At 42.6% G+C, this 24,385-nt stretch overlaps 1 protein-coding gene across 1 annotated transcript in view; it reads left to right on the forward strand.

The window, feature by feature from the left end:
- The window catches only part of LOC110524944 (A disintegrin and metalloproteinase with thrombospondin motifs 19), a 123,986-nt gene that overhangs the window by 23,472 nt on the left and 76,129 nt on the right, over nt 1–24,385 (forward strand). The window contains exons 8-10 of the mRNA XM_036976698.1: nt 13,527–13,632; nt 18,784–18,924; nt 19,767–19,917. Coding sequence (XP_036832593.1) covers nt 13,527–13,632; nt 18,784–18,924; nt 19,767–19,917 — 398 coding nt within the window. The remainder of the gene's footprint in view (nt 1–13,526; nt 13,633–18,783; nt 18,925–19,766; nt 19,918–24,385) is intronic.

Below are 24,385 nucleotides of genomic sequence, written 5' to 3' on the forward strand. Positions count from 1 at the left end.
ATGATTGAAATCTTTGGCCTGAATGCCAAGCGTCACGTCTGGAGGAAACCAGGCACTGCTCATCACCTGGCCAATACCATCTCTATCTTGACGCATGGTGGTGGCAGCATCATGCTGTGGGGATGTTTTTCAGCTGCAGGGACTGGGATACTAGTCAGGATCGAGGGGGAAATGAACGGAGCAAAGTACAGAGAGATCCTTGATGAAAACATGCTTCAGAGTGCTCAGGACCTCAGACTGGGGAGAAGGCTCACCTTCTAACGTGACAACAACCTTAAGCACGCAGCCAAGACAATGCAGGAGTGGCTTCGGGACACGTCTCTGAATGTCCTTGAGTGGCCCAGACAGAGCCCGGACTTGAACCCGATCAAACATCTCTGGATAGACCTGAAAATAGCTTTCTCGTGACGCTCCCCGTCGAACCTGACAGTGCTTGAGAGGCTCTACCCTAGAAGACTCGAGGCTGTTATCACTGCCAAAGGTGCTTCAACAAAGTACTCAGTAAAGGGACTGAATACTTATAATATAAATGTGATTTTTTCATTTTTTAAAAATTTGTAGTAAATTTGCTAAAAATTCTAAAAACCTGTTTTTGCTTTGTCATTACGGGGTATTGTGTGGAGATTGATGAGGGAAAATACTATTTAATCCATTTTAGAGTAAGGCTGTAACGTAACAAAATGTGTCAAATGTGAAGAGATCTGAATACTTTCCGAATGCACTGTATTCCCCCGAGATGCTCCTTTAAGATATTCCTGAACTATGTTACATTCATTTCCCCGAGATGCTCCTTTAAGATATTCCTGAACTATGCTACATTCATTCCCCTGAGTGTGGTGCATTTAAGATATTCCTGAACCACGTTACATTCATTCCCCTGAGTGTGGTGCATTTAAGATATTCCTGAACCACGTTACATTCATTCCCCTGAGTGTGGTGCATTTAAGATATTCCTGAACCATGTTACATTCATTCCCCTGAGTGTGGTGCATTTAAGATATTCCTGAACCATGTTACATTCATTCCCCTGAGTGTGGTGCATTTAAGATATTCCTGAACTATGCTACATTCATTCCCCTGAGTGTGGTGCATTTAAGATATTCCTGAACCATGTTACATTCATTCCCCTGAGTGTGGTGCATTTAAGATATTCCTGAACTATGCTACATTCATTCCCCTGAGTGTGGTGCATTTAAGATATTCCTGAACCACGTTACATTCATTCCCCTGAGTGTGGTGCATTTAAGATATTCCTGAACCACGTTACATTCATTCCCCTGAGTGTGGTGCATTTAAGATATTCCTGAACTATGCTACATTCATTCCCCTGAGTGTGGTGCATTTAAGATATTCCTGAACTATGCTACATTCATTCCCCTGAGTGTGGTGCATTTAAGATATTCCTGAACTATGCTACATTCATTCCCCTGAGTGTGGTGCATTTAAGATATTCCTGAACCATGCTACATTCATTCCCCCGAGATGCTCATTTAAGATATTCCTGAACTATGCTACATTCATTCCCCTGAATGTGGTGCATTTAAGATATTCCTGAACCATGCTACATTCATTCCCCCGAGATGCTCATTTAAGATATTCCTGAACCATGCTACATTCATTCCCCCGAGATGCTCATTTAAGATATTCCTGAACTATGCTACATTCATTCCCCTGAGTGTGGTGCATTTAAGATATTCCTGAACTATGCTACATTCATTCCCCTGAGTGTGGTGCATTTAAGATATTCCTGAACCATGTTACATTCATTCCCCTGAGTGTGGTGCATTTAAGATATTCCTGAACTATTACATAACAAATATCACTCAATTTGACCACCGCATTCCTAGAATGCGTCCAAATGGCACACTATTCCCTATATAGTGCACTGCTTATGACCAGAGATCTAAAGGGAAAGGGGGATACCTAGTCAGTTGTACAACTGAATGCCTTCAACTGAAATGTGTCTTCCTCTGAATCAGAGAGGTGTGGGGGGCTTCCTTAATCGATATCCACGTCTTCAGCGCCCGGGGAGCATTGGGTTAACTGCCTTGCTCAGGGGCAGAACGACAGACTTTTACCTTGTCAGCGCGGGGATTTTAGGCTATGTACCCTGATCAGAAGTAGTGCACTACATAGGCAATAGTGTGCCATTTGAGAAGCAATATAGGAATGTGTTGGTCAAATTGAGTTATATGTGTTATGTAATGGTTCAGGAACATCTTAAAGGAGCAGCTATTCATCCCTACTGTCTCTCTCAAGACAGAGCTGATAAGAACTCTTGAAGCCACTCATGTGAATGCTTACCATGTGACTCCATTCTATTGCCTTGGTCATTGTGTATCTGTTCCAGGATGAAGTTTCCTCTAGGTACAGATCTAGGACCAGCTTCCCCTTCCCCAATCTTAACCTTAACCATTAGTGGGGGAAATGCTAAACTGACACCTGATCAGTGTCTAGGGGCAACTTAACCGAACACCAGAACACTTAACCGAACACATTGACTTGATTGGCTTCCCATGATGACTCATGAGCCAATCAGATTAGTTCTTACTGGAGTTCATTTGTGACGTATGGCTGAGTAACACAATCCAATAACAAGGGTTTTTCATTTGAATTAAGTTTTGTCCATCAGTTGCCTCCATCTATTTATATATCCAGTTTATAATTAATTGGCGTTACGCATTTTATTTGAGTCATTTAGTCTTAGTGGTTTGTTTTGGTAACCCTCCAGATCTATGACATGCTGCAGGATGCCCCCTGTGACACACAGACACAGACACACAGCACACACAGACACATAGCACACACAGACACACAGCACACACAGACACATGCACACAGCACATACAGACAGACACATGCACACACAGACACACAGACACACAGCACACACAGACACACAGCACACACAGACCCACAGCACACACAGCACACACAGACCCACAGCACACACAGCACACACAGACCCACAGCACACACAGACCCACAGCACACACAGACACACAGACACACAGCACACACAGACCCACAGCACACACAGACCCACAGACACACAGCACACACAGACACACAGCACACACAGCACACACAGACACACAGCACACACAGCACACACAGACACACATCACACACAGACACATGCACACAGCACATACAGACAGACACATGCACACACAGACACACAGACACATGCACACACAGCACACACAGACACACATAGCACACACAGACACACACAGCACACACAGACACACATAGCACACACAGACACATGCACACAGCACAAACAGACAGACACATGCACACACAGACACACAGACACATGCACACACAGCACACACAGACACACATAGCACACACAGACACACACAGCACACACAGACACACAGCACACACAGACACACATCATACACAGCACACACAGACACACAGACACACAGCACACACAGACACACATCATACACAGCACACACAGACACACACAGACACACACAGCACACACAGCACACACAGACACACACACCAGCGCATAGGCAATGGCCCATATTGTTGTTGTTCACCCTGGTTTTTATAGGAAGACATAATGAGCCACACCGCGGGCACTTCCACTCCCTGGCCAAGCTCAGCGCATGCCTTTCCTTACAGGTAGTCACAAGGAGGAGCTGTGTCCCAAATGGCACCCTATTCCCTATTTAGTGCCCTACTTATGACCAGGACCAATAAGGCAGAGGGTGAACAGACCACCGAGCAACACGCCATGCACCTCCACTGAGAATAAAGGAAGGGCGGAGGGAAACATGATGTAATCCTGTCTGTGTTAGGATTAATCCTGTCTGTGTTAGGATTAATCCTGTCTGTGTTAGGATTAATCCTGTCTGTGTTAGAAGGACATGTGGTTTGTTTGGTGTGGATGTAATCATGTCTGTGTTAGGATTAATCCTGTCTGTGTTAGAAGGACATGTGGTTTGTTTGGTGTGGCTGTAATCCTGTCTGTGTTAGAAGGACATGTGGTTTGTTTGGTGTGGCTGTAATCCTGTCTGTGTTAGAAGGACATGTGGTTTGTTTGGTGTGGCTGTAATCCTGTCTGTGTTAGAAGGACATGTGGTTTGTTTGGTGTGGCTGTAATCCTGTCTGTGTTAGAAGGACATGTGGTTTGTTTGGTGTGGCTGTAATCCTGTCTGTGTTAGAAGGACATGTGGTTTGTTTGGTGTGGCTGTAATCCTGTCTGTGTTAGAAGGACATGTGGTTTGTTTGGTGTGGATGTAATCCTGTCTGTGTTAGAAGGACATGTGGTTTGTTTGGTGTGGCTGTAATCCTGTCTGTGTTAGAAGGACATGTGGTTTGTTTGGTGTGGCTGTAATCCTGTCTGTGTTAGAAGGACATGTGGTTTGTTTGGTGTGGATGTAATCCTGTCTGTGTTAGAAGGACATGTGGTTTGTTTGGTGTGGATGTAATCCTGTCTGTGTTAGAAGGACATGTGGTTTGTTGGTGTAGCTCTGAAGCTCTCTGGTGGACATCGACATGTTGTGGGTTTTATCAGGAAACGATTAATATAGTTGCATGGACAGTAAAGTCTATAATGGGGTTCCTCTCAAAACTAGGACCACCCCTGTAGCTATGCTCTAATAACTAAGTGTGTATGTGTGTGTGTGTGTGTGTGTGTGTGTGCGTGTGTGTGTATTTGTGTGTGTATTTGTGTGTGTGTGTGTATTTGTGTGTGTGTTTGTATATGTGTGTGCGTGTATGTGTGTGTATTTGTGTGTGTATTTGTGTGTGTGTTTGTGTGTGTATGTGCATACTTGCATGTGTGCCTGCATGCAGTTGTGTGAGTCAAAGCGACACAGGTACCAGTTAAGACCCAGCGGGCCTCGGGTCCGTGTGTTGGCTGTCCCGTCCGGAGATCTGTTAGGTTTTAATGACCTCTCGGAGGTGTCAAAGTACACTGTATTTGACCCCTCCCCTTTGACCCCACTCTCCCTAGCCTCCTTGCTGGCTTCAGGGCTAGTTTTCAGCCTCCGAGTGTGGAACTTGCATGACACACACACACACACACACACACACACACACACACACACACACACACACAGCACGTAACAAAAAGCATCAGTGTAGAGAGGGACAGGTAGATGGAGAGAAAGAAACCTTTAAGGGGGAAAGCTAGCCGTTGACCTCTGATTCCTCTGGTTCGTGTCGGCCATTCCTCCTTACAACTACCAGTCCTCAGGTACTCTATCAAGGCTGGTGCTGCAATGGATACCTTATGCTGTCCCTGCTGCAGCGTGCAACATGGCTGCCAAGCTAAACGTTAATGTTTGACAAATTCGGGCGTAACACCCCCTTGTTTCTGTTCGGATTATGACCATGTTATTTGAACTGAAGGTTTTTTGTTGCTATAGGCGAGTTTCCCTCTCGACCTCACTCTAAAATCATACACTAAAAGGACATGTTTCCCTCTCATCCTCACTCTAAAATCATACACTAAAATGACACGTTTCCCTCTCGACCTCACTCTAAAATCATACACTAAAATGACACGTTTCCCTCTCGACCTCACTCTAAAATCATACACTAAAATGACATGTTTCCCTCTCATCCTCACTCTAAAATCATACACTAAAATGACATGTTTCCCTCTCATCCTCACTCTAAAATCATACACTAAAATGACATGTTTCCCTCTCATCCTCACTCTAAAATCATACACTAAAATGACACGTTTCCCTCTCGACCTCACTCTAAAATCATACACTAAAATGACACGTTTCCCTCTCGACCTCACTCTAAAATCATACACTAAAATGACACGTTTCCCTCTCGACCTCACTCTAAAATCATACACTAAAATGACACGTTTCCCTCTCGACCTCACTCTAAAATCATACACTAAAATGACATGTTTCCCTCTCGACCTCACTCTAAAATCATACACTAAAATGACACGTTTCCCTCTCGACCTCACTCTAAAATCATACACTAAAATGACATGTTTCCCTCTCGACCTCACTCTAAAATCATACACTAAAATGACACGTTTCCCTCTCGACCTCACTCTAAAATCATACACTAAAATGACACGTTTCCCTCTCGACCTCACTCTAAAATCATACACTAAAATGACACGTTTCCCTCTCGACCTCACTCTAAAATCATACACTAAAATGACATGTTTCCCTCTCGACCTCACTCTAAAATCATACACTAAAATGACATGTTTCCCTCTCATCCTCACTCTAAAATCATACACTAAAATGACATGTTTCCCTCTCGACCTCACTCTAAAATCATACACTAAAATGACATGTTTCCCTCTCGACCTCACTCTAAAATCATACACTAAAATGACACGTTTCCCTCTCATCCTCACTCTAAAATCATACACTAAAATGGCACGTTTCCCTCTCGACCTCACTCTAAAATCATACACTAAAATGACATGTTTCCCTCTCATCCTCACTCTAAAATCATACACTAAAATGACATGTTTCCCTCTCACCTCACTCTAAAATCATACACTAAAATGACATGTTTCCCTCTCATCCTCACTCTAAAATCATACACTAAAATGACATGTTTCCCTCTCGACCTCACTCTAAAATCATACACTAAAATGACATGTTTCCCTCTCGACCTCACTCTAAAATCATACACTAAAATGACACGTTTCCCTCTCATCCTCACTCTAAAATCATACACTAAAATGACATGTTTCCCTCTCGACCTCACTCTAAAATCATACACTAAAATACATGTTTCCCTCTCGACCTCACTCTAAAATCATACACTAAAATGACATGTTTCCCTCTCATCCTCACTCTAAAATCATACACTAAAATGACATGTTTCCCTCTCGACCTCACTCTAAAATCATACACTAAAATGACATGTTTCCCTCTCATCCTCACTCTAAAATCATACACTAAAATGACATGTTTCCCTCTCATCCTCACTCTAAAATCATACACTAAAATGACATGTTTCCCTCTCATCCTCACTCTAAAATCATACACTAAAATTACATGTTTCCCTCTCACCTCACTCTAAAATCATACACTAAAATGACACGTTTCCCTCTCATCCTCACTCTAAAATCATACACTAAAATGACATGTTTCCCTCTCGACCTCACTCTAAAATCATACACTAAAATGACGTTTCCCTCTCATCCTCACTCTAAAATCATACACTAAAATGACATGTTTCCCTCTCGACCTCACTCTAAAATCATACACTAAAATGACATGTTTCCCTCTTATCCTCACTCTAAAATCATACACTAAAATGACATGTTTCCCTCTCGACCTCACTCTAAAATCATACACTAAAATGACATGTTTCCCTCTCATCCTCACTCTAAAATCATACACTAAAATGACATGTTTCCCTCTCACCTCACTCTAAAATCATACACTAAAATGACACGTTTCCCTCTCATCCTCACTCTAAAATCATACACTAAAATGACATGTTTCCCTCTCGACCTCACTCTAAAATCATACACTAAAATTACATGTTTCCCTCTCGACCTCACTCTAAAATCATACACTAAAATGACATGTTTCCCTCTCATCCTCACTCTAAAATCATACACTAAAATTACATGTTTCCCTCTCACCTCACTCTAAAATCATACACTAAAATGACATGTTTCCCTCTCATCCTCACTCTAAAATCATACACTAAAATGACATGTTTCCCTCTCATCCTCACTCTAAAATCATACACTAAAATGACATGTTTCCCTCTCGACCTCACTCTAAAATCATACACTAAAATGACACGTTTCCCTCTCATCCTCACTCTAAAATCATACACTAAAATGACATGTTTCCCTCTCATCCTCACTCTAAAATCATACACTAAAATGACACGTTTCCCTCTCATCCTCACTCTAAAATCATACACTAAAATGACACGTTTCCCTTTCATCCTCACTCTAAAATCATACACTAAAATGACACGTTTCCCTTTTTCTTCACCAGTTACGCTGTGCAACAATTTGATGGCTTTGAGTGCATCTGCAGTGGGTAGGATATTATTGGGTACATATTTGTCAGTTTAAGCCTTAGATTAAGGATGGAGTAAAAATGCTACAACAACATGGTGGGGAATTTTTGTTTTGTGCGGGGTAGATGCACAGACGTTAAAGTGACTGCTTTAAGTAGAGCACCTGAAAATCCCATCACCATACAATCGCATTCTAGTTACTACATAATGTTCATCTGACGTTCACTTACTCGTAGATCACAGATACCCTAACCCGTACCCTAGATACCCTAACCCGTACCCTAGATACCCTAACCCGTACCCTAGATACCCTAATCCGTACCCTAGATACCCTAACCCGTACCCTAGATACCCAAACCCGTACCCTAGATACCCTAACCCGTACCCTAGATACCCTAAACCGTACCCTAGATACCCTAACCCGTACCCTAGATACCCTAACCCGTACCCTAGATACCCTAAACCGTACCCTAGATACCCTAAACCGTACCCTAGATACCCTAAACCGTACCCTAGATACCCTAACCCGTACCCTAGATACCCTAACCCGTACCCTAGATACCCTAACCCGTACCCTAGATACCCTAAACCGTACCCTAGATACCCTAACCCGTACCCTAGATACCCTAACCCGTCCCCTAGATACCCTAACCCGTACCCTAGATACCCTAAACCGTACCCTAGATACCCTAAACCGTACCCTAGATACCCTAAACCGTACCCTAGATACCCTAACCCGTACCCTAGATACCCTAACCCGTACCCTAGATACCCTAACCCGTACCCTAGATACCCTAAACCGTACCCTAGATACCCTAAACCGTACCCTAGATACCCTAAACCGTACCCTAGATACCCTAACTCATACCCTAGATACCCTAAACCGTACCCTAGATACCCTAACCCGTACCCTAGATACCCTAAACCCTACCCTAGATACCCTAAACCATACCCTAGATACCCTAACCCGTACCCTAGATACCCTAACCCGTACCCTAGATACCCTAATCCGTACCCTAGATACCCTAAACCGTACCCTAGATACCCTAAACCGTACCCTAGATACCCTAAACCGTACCCTATTTCAGATAACGGCAGCCCAAGTATGACAGGACAGAATGAGGGGAGAACTCCAAACCAGATCCTAAAGCACCTTGGTTAATGTAGGTTTGACGGTCGTACCGCCGCATAGTCAGTACAGGTGTACCACACATGTGGGCTTAGAGGCATGGGTTTGTCGTTAGACCGATTCCCAGATTGATGTTTAACTATAAAAATATCAAGCGAAATGGATTTGGGTACTCCGGGAGGACAAAAGTCCATATTTCTTTCCCCTGGATTTGGAGTTGCAGGTTCATTGAACACATACTTCATAAAAACAAGTTGTTATGTTACATTTCTTTACTATCTGACGGAGGGAGAACACAACAAATATTCTGCTGCTTCCATTACTTTCCGTGAAAAGAAGACAATCTGGAGACCGTTGTGGGCTCGGTGGAAGCTCCGCTATGTTGTTGTAAAACCTGATTTAGTCCGTCCGTCCCCCTCATTTACGTTTAAGTTTGACTAATGATGGAGGATTTGCCGGCTGGAGATAATATGAGACAATATGTCAAAACGTCTAGCATAAAGATTGATTGTCTGCCCCCCCCCCCCCCCCCCCCCATCATTTACGTTTAAGTTTGACTAATGATGGAGGATTTGCCGGCTGGAGATAATATGAGACAATATGTCAAAACGTCTAGCATAAAGATTCATTGTCTGCCCCCCCCCCCCCCCCCCCCCCCAGGAACAACGCCAGACCAAACACATCTTACCTCCAGCCACTGCCTGTTATTGACATGGTTTGCCTACCGACAAAGTGCCTTACATAAATGGGTGACGGCAGAGAGCGTTATCATCGGGATCAGAAGTGACTTGTTGTCTCACATTTCTCAAAAGGGAGTGGAGGGGTGTCATTACAGGGGCCTTTTCAAGCCAACTCAACACCCAGAAGGGCCAGATGCCCAGCTAAGTACAGGGGAACAGAGAGACTGGCTTTTACTTCACAGGGCCGGGCTGCCAGAGAGTCCTAGCATTCACTAATGGCCAGATTAGGGGCTAATCTCTACCGTCTAGCCCTGAAACACCAGTCATATTGCCCTGGAACCCACTCATATTGAACCCAGTCATATTGAACCCAGTCATATTGAAACCAGTCATATTGAAACCAGTCATATTGCCCTGAACTAGTCATAGACTGTTCTCTCTGCTACCGCATGGCAAGTGAGACCTGAGCCATAAGACTGAACATCTAATCAAATGGCTACCCGGACTCTCACTTCTGCTACTCTGTTGTTTATCACCTATGCATAGTCACTTTAATAACTCTACCTACATGTACATATTACCTAAATTACCTCGACTAACCGGTGCCCCCGCACATTAACTCTGTGCTGGTACCCCTGTATATAGTCTCACTATTGTTATTTTACTGCTGCTCTTTAATTACTTGTTACTTTTATTTCTTATTCTTATTTGTACTGCATTGTTGGTTAGGGGCTCGTAAGTAAGCATTTCCCTGTAAGGTTACACCTGTTGTATTTGGCGCATGTGACTAATAAAATATGATTTAATTTCATTTAATTTGAACCCCAGTCATATTTCCCTGAAACTGAGTCATATTGAACCCAGTCATATTGAACCCAGTCATATTGCCTTGTCTTGAGAGGTTTCTCAGAGACAGAAACATAGAAAATTAGCACATTTTGGGAGGAGTGAGTACAGGGAGTGTAAGTGTGTGTGTGTGTGCGTGCGTGTGCGTGTGTGTGCGTGCGTGCGGTGAGATGGAGAGCCTAAGTTGTCTAATGGACATCCAGGCCCTTAGAAACTGCACTTAATTTATTTTATTTTCGTCCATCAAAGGCAGGATTGTTCTGCCGGTTTTCGTAATGGAAAGCATTAGTTCTGGATCCTTTTCAATGGGGTGATTAAGCCATCAAAGGTCACAGCATACGATCCACTACATGAGAAAATACAAAATCCCCTTCTCGTGTTTTCCCCCTTAACCTGATCCCGCAGGAGCAAAAGAGTTGCAGCTGTCATTTCCAGACCATAATTCGGGAGCGCACACCAGACATGGCGCTAGTATGTTGAACTGTTAGGGCAATTTACCTGACGGTGGATGAAATGGAGGGCGTTTTCCCTTTGAACCGAATCCACATTTTTTTAAGTAAAGGCCTGAAACAACTTTGATTACTGAATGGAAGAGAAAGGAGAGGACAAGGGAGAAAATCCTGTATTATTGTAGGGTTAGAGTTAGGGTTTATTGTAGGGTTAGAGTTAGGGTTTTATTGTAGGGTTAGAGTTAGGGTTTTATTGTAGGGTTAGAGTTAAGGTTTATTGTAGGGTTAGAGTTAGGGTTTTATTGTAGGGTTAGAGTTAGGGTTTATTGTAGGGTTAGATTTAGGGTTTATTGTAGGGTTAGGGTTAGGGTTTATTGTAGGGTTAGATTTAGGGTTTATTGTAGGGTTAGGGTTTACTGTAGGCAGAGCCGTCATGCCCCAGAGCCGTCATGCCCACAGGGGCATGTGCTCCCTCAGATTTGTCCTGTTTAAAAAATACATACAAAATTATTATAATAATAATAGAAATATACTACCGGTCAAAAATGTCTTTATATTTACTATTTTCTACATTGTAGAATAATACTGAAGACATCACAACTATGAAATAACACATATGGAATCATGTTGTAAACATAAAAGTGTTTTAGATTTTAGATTCTTCAAAGTAGCCACCCTTTGCACACTCTTGGCATTCTCTCAACCAGCTTCACCTGGAATGCTTTTCCAACAGTCTTGAAGGAGTTCCCACATATGCTGAGCACTTGTTGGCTGTTTTTCCTTCACTCTACGGTCCAACTCATCCCAAACCATCTCAATTGGGTTGATGTCGGGTGTTTGTGGAGGCCAGGTCATCTCTTGCAGCACTCCATCACTCTCCTTCTTGGTCAAATAACCCTTACACAGCCTGTCCTGTTGAAAAACAAATGATAGCTAAGCGCAAACCAGATGGGAGGCGTATCGCTGCAGAATGCTGTGGTAGCCATGCTGGTTAAGTGTGCCTTGAATTCTAAAAAAATCCCTGACGGTCTCACCAGCAAAGCACCCCCACACCTCCTCCTCCATGCTTCCTGGTGGAAACATCCTCACACCTCCTCCTCCATGCTTCACGGTGGGAACCACACATGCGGAGGTCATCCGTTCACCTACTCTGCGTCTCACAAAGACACAGCAGTTGGAATAAAAAATCTCAAATTTGGATCTTATGTCTAATGTCCATTGCTCGTGTTTCTTGGCCCAAGCAAGTCTCTTCTTCTTATTGGTGTCCTGTAGTAGTGGTTACTTTGCAGCATTTCGACCACGAAGGCCTGATTCGCTCAGTCTCCTCTGAACAGTTGATGTTGAGATGTGTCTGTTACTTGGACTCTGTGAAGCATTTATTTGGGCTGCAATTTCTGAGGCTGGTAACTCTAAGGAACTTATCCTCTGCAGCAGAGGTAACTCTGGGTCTTCCGTTCCTGTGACAGTCCTCATGAGAGCCAGTTTTATCATAGTGTTTGATGGTTTTTCGACTTGACTGACCTTTATGTCTTAAGTAATGATGGACTGTAATTTCTCTTTGCTTATTTGAGCTGTTCTTGCTATAATATGGACTTGGTCTTTTACCAAATAGGGCTATCTTCTGTATACCAACCCTACCTTGTTAAAAACAACTGATTGACTCAAACGCATTAAGAAGGAAAGGAATTCCACAAATGAACTTTTAGAAAGCCACACCTGTTATTTTAAATGCATTCCACCTCATGAAGCTGGTTGAGAGAAAGCCAAGCGTTTGCAAATCTGTCATCAAGGCAAAAGGTGGCTACTTTGAAGAATCTCAAATATTAAATATATTTTGATTTGTTTAACACTTTTTTGGTTACTACATGATTCCATATGTGTTCATAGTTTTGATGTCTTCAATATTATTCTACAATGTAGAAAATTGTAAAAATAAAGGCAAACCCTTGAATGAGTCCAAACTTTTAACTGGTACTGTATATTATTATTTTTTGTAATACAACTAGCCACCTAGCATTTTTATGAAGTTGGCTTTAGCTAGCCCAGATACGTTCCCAATCTCCAAACCCCATAACTAGCTACCAATAAGCCATTTCGGGCTATCACTCAAGTTAGAGTAGCTAGCTTATCTAACTATTTTAGCTGGCATGCCTGCTGAAATTAAAAAGCAAGCAGGAACTAAATGTAATGAATAAGACTGACATTCCTTTCAATCTTTCACCCAGATTTTTAGAAGAGATGCATAGAAGCATATTTTGTTTCTTTAAAAAATAACCACCAGTCAGGAGGATTTTTTTACAGAGAATTAGGAAATAGGAAAAAGGTCTTTCAGGTGTTTGAAAAGGCGTAGCCCCCTCCGGACCATGGATTCCGCCCTTAGAGATGTCAACCATTTTTTCCCCATGTTCTCCATTGCAGGCATTGCCTACCTGAGCGGCATGTGCAGCGAGAGAAGGAAATGCATCCTAGCTGAGGACAACGGCCTCAACCTGGCCTTTACCATCGCTCACGAAATGGGCCACAAGTGAGTCAAGTTTTTCCTCTCCCACAACTTTCAGCTCACGCTTCACAAGCTCGATATCCACCACAAAGGCTAACCAACTGTCACCTCACGCTTCACAAGCTCGATATCCACCACAAAGGCTAACCAACTGTCACCTCACACTTCACAAGCTCGATTTCCACCACAAAGGCTAACCAACTGTCACCTCACACTTCACAAGCTCGATTTCCACCACAAAGGCTAACCAACTGTCACCTCATATTTCACAAGCTCGATATCCACCACAAAGGCTAACCAACTGTCACCTCACGCTTCACAAGCTCGATATCCACCACAAAGGCTAACCAACTGTCACCTCACGCTTCACAAGCTCGATATCCACCACAAAGGCTAACCAACTGTCACCTCACACTTCACAAGCTCGATATCCACCACAAAGGCTAACCAACTGTCACCTCACACTTCACAAGCTCGATATCCACCACAAAGGCTAACCAACTGTCACCTCACACTTCACAAGCTCGATATCCACCACAAAGGCTAACCAACTGTCACCTCACACTTCACAAGCTCGATATCCACCACAAAGGCTAACCAACTGTCACCTCACGCTTCACAAGCTCGATATCCACCACAAAGGCTAACCAACTGTCACCTCACACTTCACAAGCTCGATATCCACCACAAAGGCTAACCAACTGTCACCTCACGCTTCACAAGCTCGATATCCACCACAAAGGCTAACCAACTTTCACCTCACGCTTCACAAACGCGATATCCACCACAAAAGCTAACCAACGTAATTCTCTCACAAACATGCTATGACATCTATAATTACTATTATTATAATGAGTTGTGTGGAAACAAATCTATCGACACAAGTCTACGCAGTAGTTTTGTATCTGAATTTAGCAGCGAAATCGATCGCTAAGATGCACTGACTGGATTTTATGCCCTGATAACAGAGTAAGAGTTCTATTCAGTCTGTATCGCTGAACTTCTGCGATATGGATTGAATTGAGCACTAAAGCTCTGTTAAGTCAAGTCATGGTGGTATGGGGAGTCAAAGGAGCCTACTTAGAGGCCTTAGAGGGCCCTCCACGGTGTCCCCAGAGCGAAAGAGTGAGCAGATCCGCTAATGCTAATGTAGCATCTGGTCTTATGAAAGCCTCTGAGGATGTGACATCATCATCCCCACTAGCTCTGTATAGAAAAATCCTCTGGTTGAATTTTGTTCCAAAAATACCACTGTGCTTTGTCAGGACTGGAGCCGCTGTTCCAGTTTGTCTTTTTGTTTATTCAATTGTGTGTGTCTGTAGATTTGTTGGACAAACTGAAGTCTCTGGGGTGGTGAGATCAGTGCCCGAAGTTGGTTGCTTTCTTTGTTGTGTGCTTGTCCCAGTTTGGTCCCGCTGATTCACTGATTCAACAGAGATGGGGTTATCTGAGTCTAGAATGCTAATTATTAACTAGTTATTTCATTGTTAATGACATGTTATGTGCAAGCATGCATCTTGGAACGCGAGTCTTCCTATGAATTTGCCTGCATATACTTAAATGCATTCACATGTTGGCTATTGGAGCCTACAAAACTAGAGACGTGTGTGTGCGTGTATGTCTGTGTTTGTGTGTGTGATGTAGCTGTCTCAAGATAGCGAACGGGAAAGCTAGTTGATGAGTCCTGGAGCACACTTGTCTCTGCCAAATGAGCTCAGAGATCAGAGCTCGCGTTCGTCATGACTTGGCAGTAGTTTCACAAAGGCCACGCTGATGCGGCCTACAATTCAAAGACATCAAAGTATCTTGAGTCACTTTCCAAAGGCAGTCGGGGTGAAATGACACAGAATTAAATCACATAGTCAATACCATTGAGTGCAAATATCACAGGGCTAGCAAAGCATGTCACAGAGCTAGTGTAGCATGACACAGGGCTAGCGTAGCATGACACAGGGCTAGCGTGGCATGACGCAGGGCTAGCATTGCATAACACAGGGCTAGCGTACCATGACAGAGGGCTAGTGTAGCATGACACAGGGCTAGTGTAGCGTGACACAGGGATAGCGTAGCATGACAGAGGGCTAGCGTAGCATGATACAGGGCTAACGTAGCATGACACCGGGCTAGCGTAGCATGACAGAGGGCCAGCGTAGCATGACACAGGGCTAGCGTAGCATGACACATGACAGAGCTGTCTTCGGAAGGTGAAAGCCATGACGTAGTGCCTTCACCAAACACAAGGTGCAAAAGAAAGGTCATTGCACATATTCATATGCAAAATATTATTATGAACATTCTCGTTCTATCTCTCTCGTTTGACTACATTTTAATTTTGTGTTTCACTCTATTTCTTTTCCATAAACCTTTAAAATCATTTGTTTAATATATTGCATTACTTATGTGCCTTAATGGTCTGAGTAGTTTTTGTAAGGTACTAGAGATTAATAATGGCCTTGAACTGCCATTAGAATTAATCCTATAATTGCTCCAAAAATATACAATCAAGTGAAATATTCGTTATGTCATTTGATATGTTACTGTGAGTTGAAACTGATGTTTGATTAAGGAAAAAAATGTATTTGAATAAAGGTCTTGCGGATATCTTTTGGCATATCCCATCTGTTATACATTTGGGACTAAATTTAATATACATGTCTGACAGTCAAAAAAGCATGTATTTTTAGCTGTGTAGCTCAGAGTAAAATAGCAAAGTATCAGTCTTTGCAATGGCTTGGATGGCCTCATTGAATTTGCCATTTTTAAAACACAAGATAAAACGGCTACAAAAAACTATGAAGTAGACGTGACCCAAAATGTTCTTCCTGAGCATTGGGATTTATAGCCAGTCATGCAGAACTAACTGAGATTAAAAACCAATGGTCACGTTAACCCTCAAATCAGATGCTTCACAGTCCAGATGCCGACTGCTTTATCTGCATGTGGTGTTTGGATGTTTTTATTTTATTTTGTTTAACTAGTCAAGTCAGTTAAGAACAAATTCTTATTTACAATGACGGCCTACCAAAAGGCAAAAGGCCTCCTGCGGGAACGGGGGATAAAAAATTTAAAATAAAACAAAACACACATCACGACAAGAGAGACATCCCAACACTACATAAAGAGAGACATAAGACAACAACATAGCATGGCAACAACACATGACAACACAGCATGACAACAACATGGTAGCAACACAACATGGCAGCAGCACAACATGGCAGCAGCACAACATGGTAGCTGCGCAAAACATGGTACAAATATTATTGGGCACAGACAACAGCACAAAGGGCAATAATGTTGTGACAACAATACATCACGCGAAGCAGCCACAACTGTCAGTAAGAGTGTCCATGATTGAGTATTTTAATGAAGAGAGTTTGAGTGTTTTTTGCAGCTTGTTCCAGTGGCTAGCTGCAGCGAACTGAAAAGACGAGTGACCCAGGGATGTGGGTGCTTTGAGGGAACTTTAACAGAATGTGACTGACGGTGTTGTATGTGGAGGATGAGGTTTGCAGTAGGTGTGAACGGTTTACAGAGAAACCAGATATCCATATTGAGCTGAACCTGAATTTCACATCCTCTCTAGCCTTCCTAAGTAGACTCCAGGCTGGCTAGCGTCTGATGACTTGAGAGAAACAAACAGGAATGTTTGTTTCTGAACAACTTGCAGAGTTTTGTGCATTTCTCTCCTAACTCAGTGTTTGACTTGTTCCTCGGTAATGATGGGGTCATGTCCTCTGTAGACAATGGTGGGTTAAGGAAAGCATCTGAAAGGCCCGGCTTAGTCTTGAGCCATTGGGTCCCTGACAAGGCTTGCGAGTCACCTCCATTTTAGTAACCTTATCAAAGTGTTTTTACAAGAGCGAAGCTTTGTTCCTCCTCTGTGACCCTTGATGCACATGATCTTTTCTCACCAGCCACTGATGCGATTTCACAATAGGCCCAGGAGGTCTCACTTTGTCCTGTGGAAATGCTGTAAAAAAAAAAAAAAAGGAGAAGAAAGGGGAGGAAACCAGCCCAAATGTAGACATGAAGGGAATTATCTAAGATCTGAAGGTTGACTGTTGGGAATATATTGCTAATGAAGGATTCCGTATTATGGGATATGATTTATGATAATATATGTGCTTTATTTGTACTTGAATAGTGACTTAAAATACATCATGGACATGCATGCAGTGCAGAATATTTTGAAAATATCTGAGGGGGTTTTGCTGTCAAGACAGGGTGGCCTGGTCCACTGATTTAATCCTCACATCAAATCATTTCCCCCAAAATTTCTAACAGTGTTTCTTTATGTTTTATTGCTGGACTTTTGTCTCCCATTTGCACTAGAGAGCCAATGAAACCACTTTAAAGGGGAAGTGCAGTTAAACATGAGATTTTAAAGTAGCGCACTATGTAGGGAATAGGGCTCTGGTAAAAAGTAGTGCACTATGTAGGGAATATGGTAGGGAATAGGGCTCTGGTCAAAAGTAGTGCACTATCTAGGGAATAGGGCTCTGGTCAAAAGTAGTGCACTATCTAGGGAATAGGGCTCTGGTCAAAAGTAGTGCACTATCTAGGGAATAGGGCTCTGGTCTAAAGTAGTGCACTATGTAGGGGATAGGGTGCTACTTGAGAATGCAACCAAATGGAAAGCCATCATCCCCCCCTTCCCTCTACCCTCTCTGGATAGAAATCTGTAGCAGATGAGCGTTGACTCGTTGCCCTCAGCAACTGGAATCAAGGCGTATTTAATACCCGTGACTGAGTGAACTTGTGCCGATGTTTATTTGCTAATTCCCAGCGCTTTTCATGTTCTTGCTTGTTTTTCGGCAACGACACATGGTTATGGTTTCATGCTAGTGTGTCCTCCTCAGACCAGGTTGGGTGTATTTTTTTAGTCCTCTGGTTTTGATAATGTCGATAATGTGCTGGTAATGTGTCGCAACATTTTTTCTGAAATCCATATTGGATTTCCTCACAGTTTACACCCTGCTGATTTGAGAAATCATCCAACCAGGATTTCTGGGGGGAAAAGTTGTAGGATATTTTCAGGGATTTTGCTAGCCTGGATTGTGGTATAAGGAGTGTTAAGGAGTGGCATGATGGCACAAACAGACTGGTACCCAGGCAAGAATTTTGCAACCTTAGTCAATAATGTTTTTTTTCTCTCTCTCTCTGTGACTGTAGCATGGGTGTGAGTCACGACAACGACCACCAGTCGTGTGCGGACGGCCTCCACATCATGTCGGGAGAATGGGTCAAAGGTCAGAACCTGGGCGATGTTTCCTGGTCTGGCTGTAGCCGTGACGACGTGGAGAAGTTCCTCCGGTAAAACCAGCCATCCTTCGTCCTCCTCTTCCTTCCTCCTTCTCACCCCGATCATTTATGTTTCAATTCAGCCTTAATTTAATTTAATTGGTTGTCAGTTTGACCAACTTAAACGATAAAATAATGTTTTATATATTTATTATTTTCATATCGGATATTTGAAGTCCATTGCCACTATCACGTGCCATCCATTTGCACAGAGAACAGGACACCCTGCATACTTCAAGGTTTCACTCCTCTCCCCAGTGACGTTACGCATGTATGTCTAAAGACTTGTTTATAACATCAACTACAGCCACAAGAGTCATGCTGTGGAGGAATGCAGCTTGACATTTATTGTCATGAATCTTGCCCTTGGGGGCAGAACTGAGCGATTTTCAATAGATGGGCCAGCTGCAAAGTCAAAATTGGCTATGTTGTAAAAATTCATGAAAACGAAAATTTGATTTTTAAGTCTTCATTTCAGATTCCTGACAATGAATGCCAACCTGCTGGAGGAATGAGGGGTTGAATGAGACAGCTGAAAGCTGTGGATGATTAGTTAACCATAATACAGTAGGAAAGTACAGCCAGTGTAGCTGGGAATTTGGCCCGTATTCACAAATCAGTTTAGCCTTTTAGATCATGATGAATAAGATTATATCGACAGGGGGACCTGATCCTTGATCAGAACTCCTAATCTGAGACGCTTTATGAACCCAGACCTGGGTTCAAATAGTATTTGCCATAGTGACGTGAAATGCCCTCAATCGGAAGTCACTTCTTTGCCAGGTTAGTGGAGAGTGACTCAATAGAGAACGTTTCTGTGTGTGTGTCCGTGTGTCCGTGTGTGTGTGTCGTAGGTCCAAGGCCAGTAGTTGTCTCCTCCAGACCGACCCGCTGAGCTTGAACTCAGTGATCCTGCCATTCAAACACCCAGGGATGACTTACACGGCAGATGAACAGTGTCAGATCCTCTTCGGAACCACCGCCTCCCACTGTCAGAACATGCAGGTGAGTGAAGCACTAGGAAATGCGTGTCGATTACACATGGCATGAACTGCATCGGAAATGGCGTAATTTCTTTTCTAAGGGTGCATTCACACTGAGCAGCACAGAGTAAAATGTTGGAGCCAACTGAATGTATTTCAATGGGGAAGGTGCATTGGTTTGCATGAGGTTGCAGCACACCAAGCCTCATAAAGCGCATAGCTTATACTCTATTACCTCTGTGATGCGTCGCGAGGTCCTCCTACATCTGAACAGAGCATTTTTAATTTAATTAATTTTTTTAACCTTTATTTAACGAGGCAAGAACAAATTCTTATTTTCAATGACAGCCTGTGTGTCTGTTCAGGGGCAGAACGACAGATTTGTACCTTGTCAGCTCCTAAGGTTTGAACTTGCAACCTTCCGGTTCCTAGTCCAACGCTCTAACCACTAGGCTACCCTGCCGCATGTTGGGATCAGTACCTAGTTTTGAGTTCAGAGAATATTTCCCCCTATTAAAGACAAGAGCTGTGTTCGAATACCCATGCTAACATACTGTATACCACATACTTAATGAGTATATACTACATTATATACTATTTTAGTGTACTGTAAATAAATGGTATCCTTTCAGATGAGTGTACTAGAGCTTTGCCTGTCTACCGGAAGTTGATGCTGTTGCTATGCAACCTCTTACTAGCTTGTTAGCATAACAATTACTAGCTAGACTTTTTACGACTTTGGGAGTGTTCTTAAGTTCAATCTGGAGTGTCAGCGGGCCCTCAGAGACCGCTCTGGGCGTTCATAAACTCAAGAGAGTTGTCAGATTGTCAGTTCATAAATTCATAAAGTGTTTCGCTCTGGGAGCGTTCAGAGCGCACACTGGACACTCTGGCCCGAGGAGTAGAGTTGACCCGAGTGTTCTGGCCTCACAACGGCAGTCAAGCACCCAAGCTAACTGGCTAACTTGCTAGTTAATTCCAGACACAAATTAGAGAACTCACTCATTTTACACGCCTTAGCAGAGCTAGTTAGGCAGTTTTCATGTTATCTAGAGTGTTGATGACTAACTGTGCTGCTGCTGGCAACAATTTAATGACGCTGACACTGGCCATATTCAACAGGTGTTAAGCATATATTCATTTTTTTAATATTTTTTTTAAACTAGGCAAGTCAGTTAAGAACAAATTCTTATTTTCAATGACGGCCTAGGAACAGTGTTCAGGGGCAGAACGACAGATTTGTAACTTGTCAGCTCGGGGGTTTGAACTTGCAACCTTCCGGTTACTAGTCCAACGACCTAACCACTAGGCTACCCTGCCGCCTCATCAGTTATTCTGCGCTCGAGAGTGCTCTGAAATCGGAGTAGCTAGCCAGAGCGAATTTACGAAAGCACCCGAATGTCCATTGAGAACACACACGACAATACCACTTAGCTAAGAATGACAGGAATAATCCAGTCAATAAACATTGGGTAGTTAGTTAGAGATAGCATATAGTTAATATACTGGCAGATTTCAGTTATTAGTAGACAACTAACATTAGGTAGGTAACTAACAATCTGGTACATACTGCTGTAATGATATGCTATGTGGTTCGTAAGGATAGCATAGCTAACAAATTGTCAGCCAACGTAATGTGTAAGGTAACTTATTTGAAAGTCATTACTTTATTACATTGTTTAAAATGTTCTTAACATTTGTCATAATTTGTTAAAGCAATGAATTTGTATCCGCTCTCGTTGGACTTCATATTTTCCGCCATTTTCTTCAAATCTGAAAACCATGTGAAGCCACGCCCATTTTTCTGAAGAATTGCATTATGGCCTTCACATTTATATACTTCACATTTATATACTTCATATTTATATACTTCATATTTTGGAGAATGTAGTACGACATCCGGGAACTTTTTGGCATACTAACTATATCTATACTGTCACCAATAAAGATACAATATACTCGATTTACGCCACACATAGTACAGTTAGTGTGGTTAGTAGGAGCATTCAAAGACTTGTGATTATGTACGGAAGTTCTCCCCTTACTAAGATAACAACAACAACAACAACAACAACAACGTCATATTTCTAAAACTAGAAAATGACTCAAATTAAAATAGACTTCCTTGCATAGCAGAAATCAAAGCGATCTTGACTTCATCGATTCCTACTTATGTTACAATGGCACACTCACTGAAATACAATTATTATTATTATTTTTGCACTGTTGCCACTGTATGTTTGTCACCATGTTACTATGGAGACACCGGTATCAACCACATCCATCAGTTCCAGAACATATCCCCCTTTCCGAACGGAACAGATCTCTATCTCTCTGAGAACCCTACAAATCACTTCCTCCGAGGTCTCGGGGGGGAATGTTTTTGCTGTTTCGATAACCACTCAAGCTTTAATTCATAAAAAACCTGAGACATATGAACCATATGAACTCTCCCCCCACCAGTCGCTCTGAGTGAATCCTTAATCTTCACCATAAATCACCAACAATAGTTTTTAAACGGATGACAGATAAATTAAATAAAGAATTACCAAAGATTCGATCGAGGTTCCTCACGTCGCGTCCTGTCACGATAAGATGGCGGCGCAGCCTCGGCGGTGGACCCGTTTGTTCCCCAGAGGCTCAGCAATCTCATAAAAAGCAACCCATTAATTAAGCTGTGTTATCAGGCACCATGGCAACCGCTGTGTTTACGAACCAAACACCCTAAATGGCATTGTGATTTTTTTTCCACCAGAGTACAAGCGATTTGAAGAGAACGTGAGCTTTTTATCCACCGTTGGGCTTGTGAAGCTGTATTTAGAGCCTGCAAGTGTTTTTATGGGTCAATGAGGGTTTTTACTGAGAATGTTAGGTGTTGTTTTATTGTTGTCAGGTGCTAATGGAAAACAAGAGGTCCGTTTTCCTTCTTTTCTTTTCTCATTGAGTTTGTTGCGATTGTCTAATTAAGTGAAAATGCATGTAGGCGTGATGCCCACTGTGTTGTTGTTTGAATCACAGGTTGCCCATTTAAAAATATGTTTTGGGGGCCTAAAGTAAAGCCTGTATGTGGTTAGAGGTCCTTCACCCAACAGGTGGGCTACTTGGTGCATCTAGCCTCTTTAACTGTGTAAACCCTACACCCTTTAACTGTGTGAACCCTACACCCTTTAACTGTGTAAACCCTACACCCTTTAACTGTGTAAACCCTAATTGTGTAAACCTTTAACACCTTTAACTGTGTAAACCCTACACCCTTTAACTGTGTGAACCCTACACCCTTTAACTGTGTAAACCCTAACTGTGTAAACCCTACACCCTTTAACTGTGTGAACCCTACACCCTTTAATTGTGTAAACCCTACACCCTTTAACTGTGTAAACCCTACACCCTTTAACTGTGTAAACCCTACACCCTTTAACTGTGTAAACCCTACACCCTTTAACTGTGTAAACCCTACACCCTTTAACTGTGTTAACCCTACACCCTTTAACTGTGTAAACCCTAACTGTGTAAACCCTACACCCTTTAACTGTGTAAACCCTACACCCTTTAACTGTGTAAACCCAAACTGTGTAAACCCTACACCCTTTAACTGTGTAAACCCTACACCCTTTAACTGTGTAAACCCTACACCCTTTAACTGTGTAAACCCTACACCCTTTAATTGTGTGAACCCTACACCCTTTAACTGTGTAAACCCTAACTGTGTAAACCCTACACCCTTTAACTGTGTAAACACTACACCCTTTAACTGTGTAAACCCAAACTGTGTAAACCCTACACCCTTTAACTGTGTTAACCCTACACCCTTTAACTGTGTAAACCCTACACCCTTTAACTGTGTAAACCCTACACCCTTTAACTGTGTAAACCCAAACTGTGTAAACCCTACACCCTTTAACTGTGTAAACCCTACACCCTTTAACTGTGTAAACCCTACACCCTTTAACTGTGTAAACCCTACACCCTTTAATTGTGTGAACCCTACACCCTTTAACTGTGTAAACCCTAACTGTGTAAACCCTACACCCTTTAACTGTGTAAACCCTACACCCTTTAACTGTGTAAACCCAAACTGTGTAAACCCTACACCCTTTAACTGTGTAAACCCTACACCCTTTAACTATGTAAACCCTACACCCTTTAACCGTGTAACCCTACACCCTTTAACTGTGTAAACCCTACACCCTTTAACTGTGTAAACCCTAACTATGTAAACCCTACACCCTTTAACTGTGTAAACCCTTTAACTGTGTAAACCCTACACCCTTTAACTGTGTAAACCCTTTAACTGTGTAAACCCTACACCCTTTAACTGTGTAAACCCAAACTGTGTAAACCCTACACCCTTTAACTGTGTAAACCCTACACCCTTTAACTGTGTAAACCCTACACCCTTTAACTGTGTAAACCCTACACCCGTTAACTGTGTAAACCCTACACCCTTTAACTGTGTAAACACTACACCCTTTAACTGTGTAAACCCAAAC

The sequence above is a fragment of the Oncorhynchus mykiss genome, chromosome 5 (genome assembly GCF_013265735.2).
Source record: "Oncorhynchus mykiss isolate Arlee chromosome 5, USDA_OmykA_1.1, whole genome shotgun sequence".
In the NCBI taxonomy this organism is placed as follows: Eukaryota; Metazoa; Chordata; class Actinopteri; order Salmoniformes; family Salmonidae; genus Oncorhynchus; species Oncorhynchus mykiss.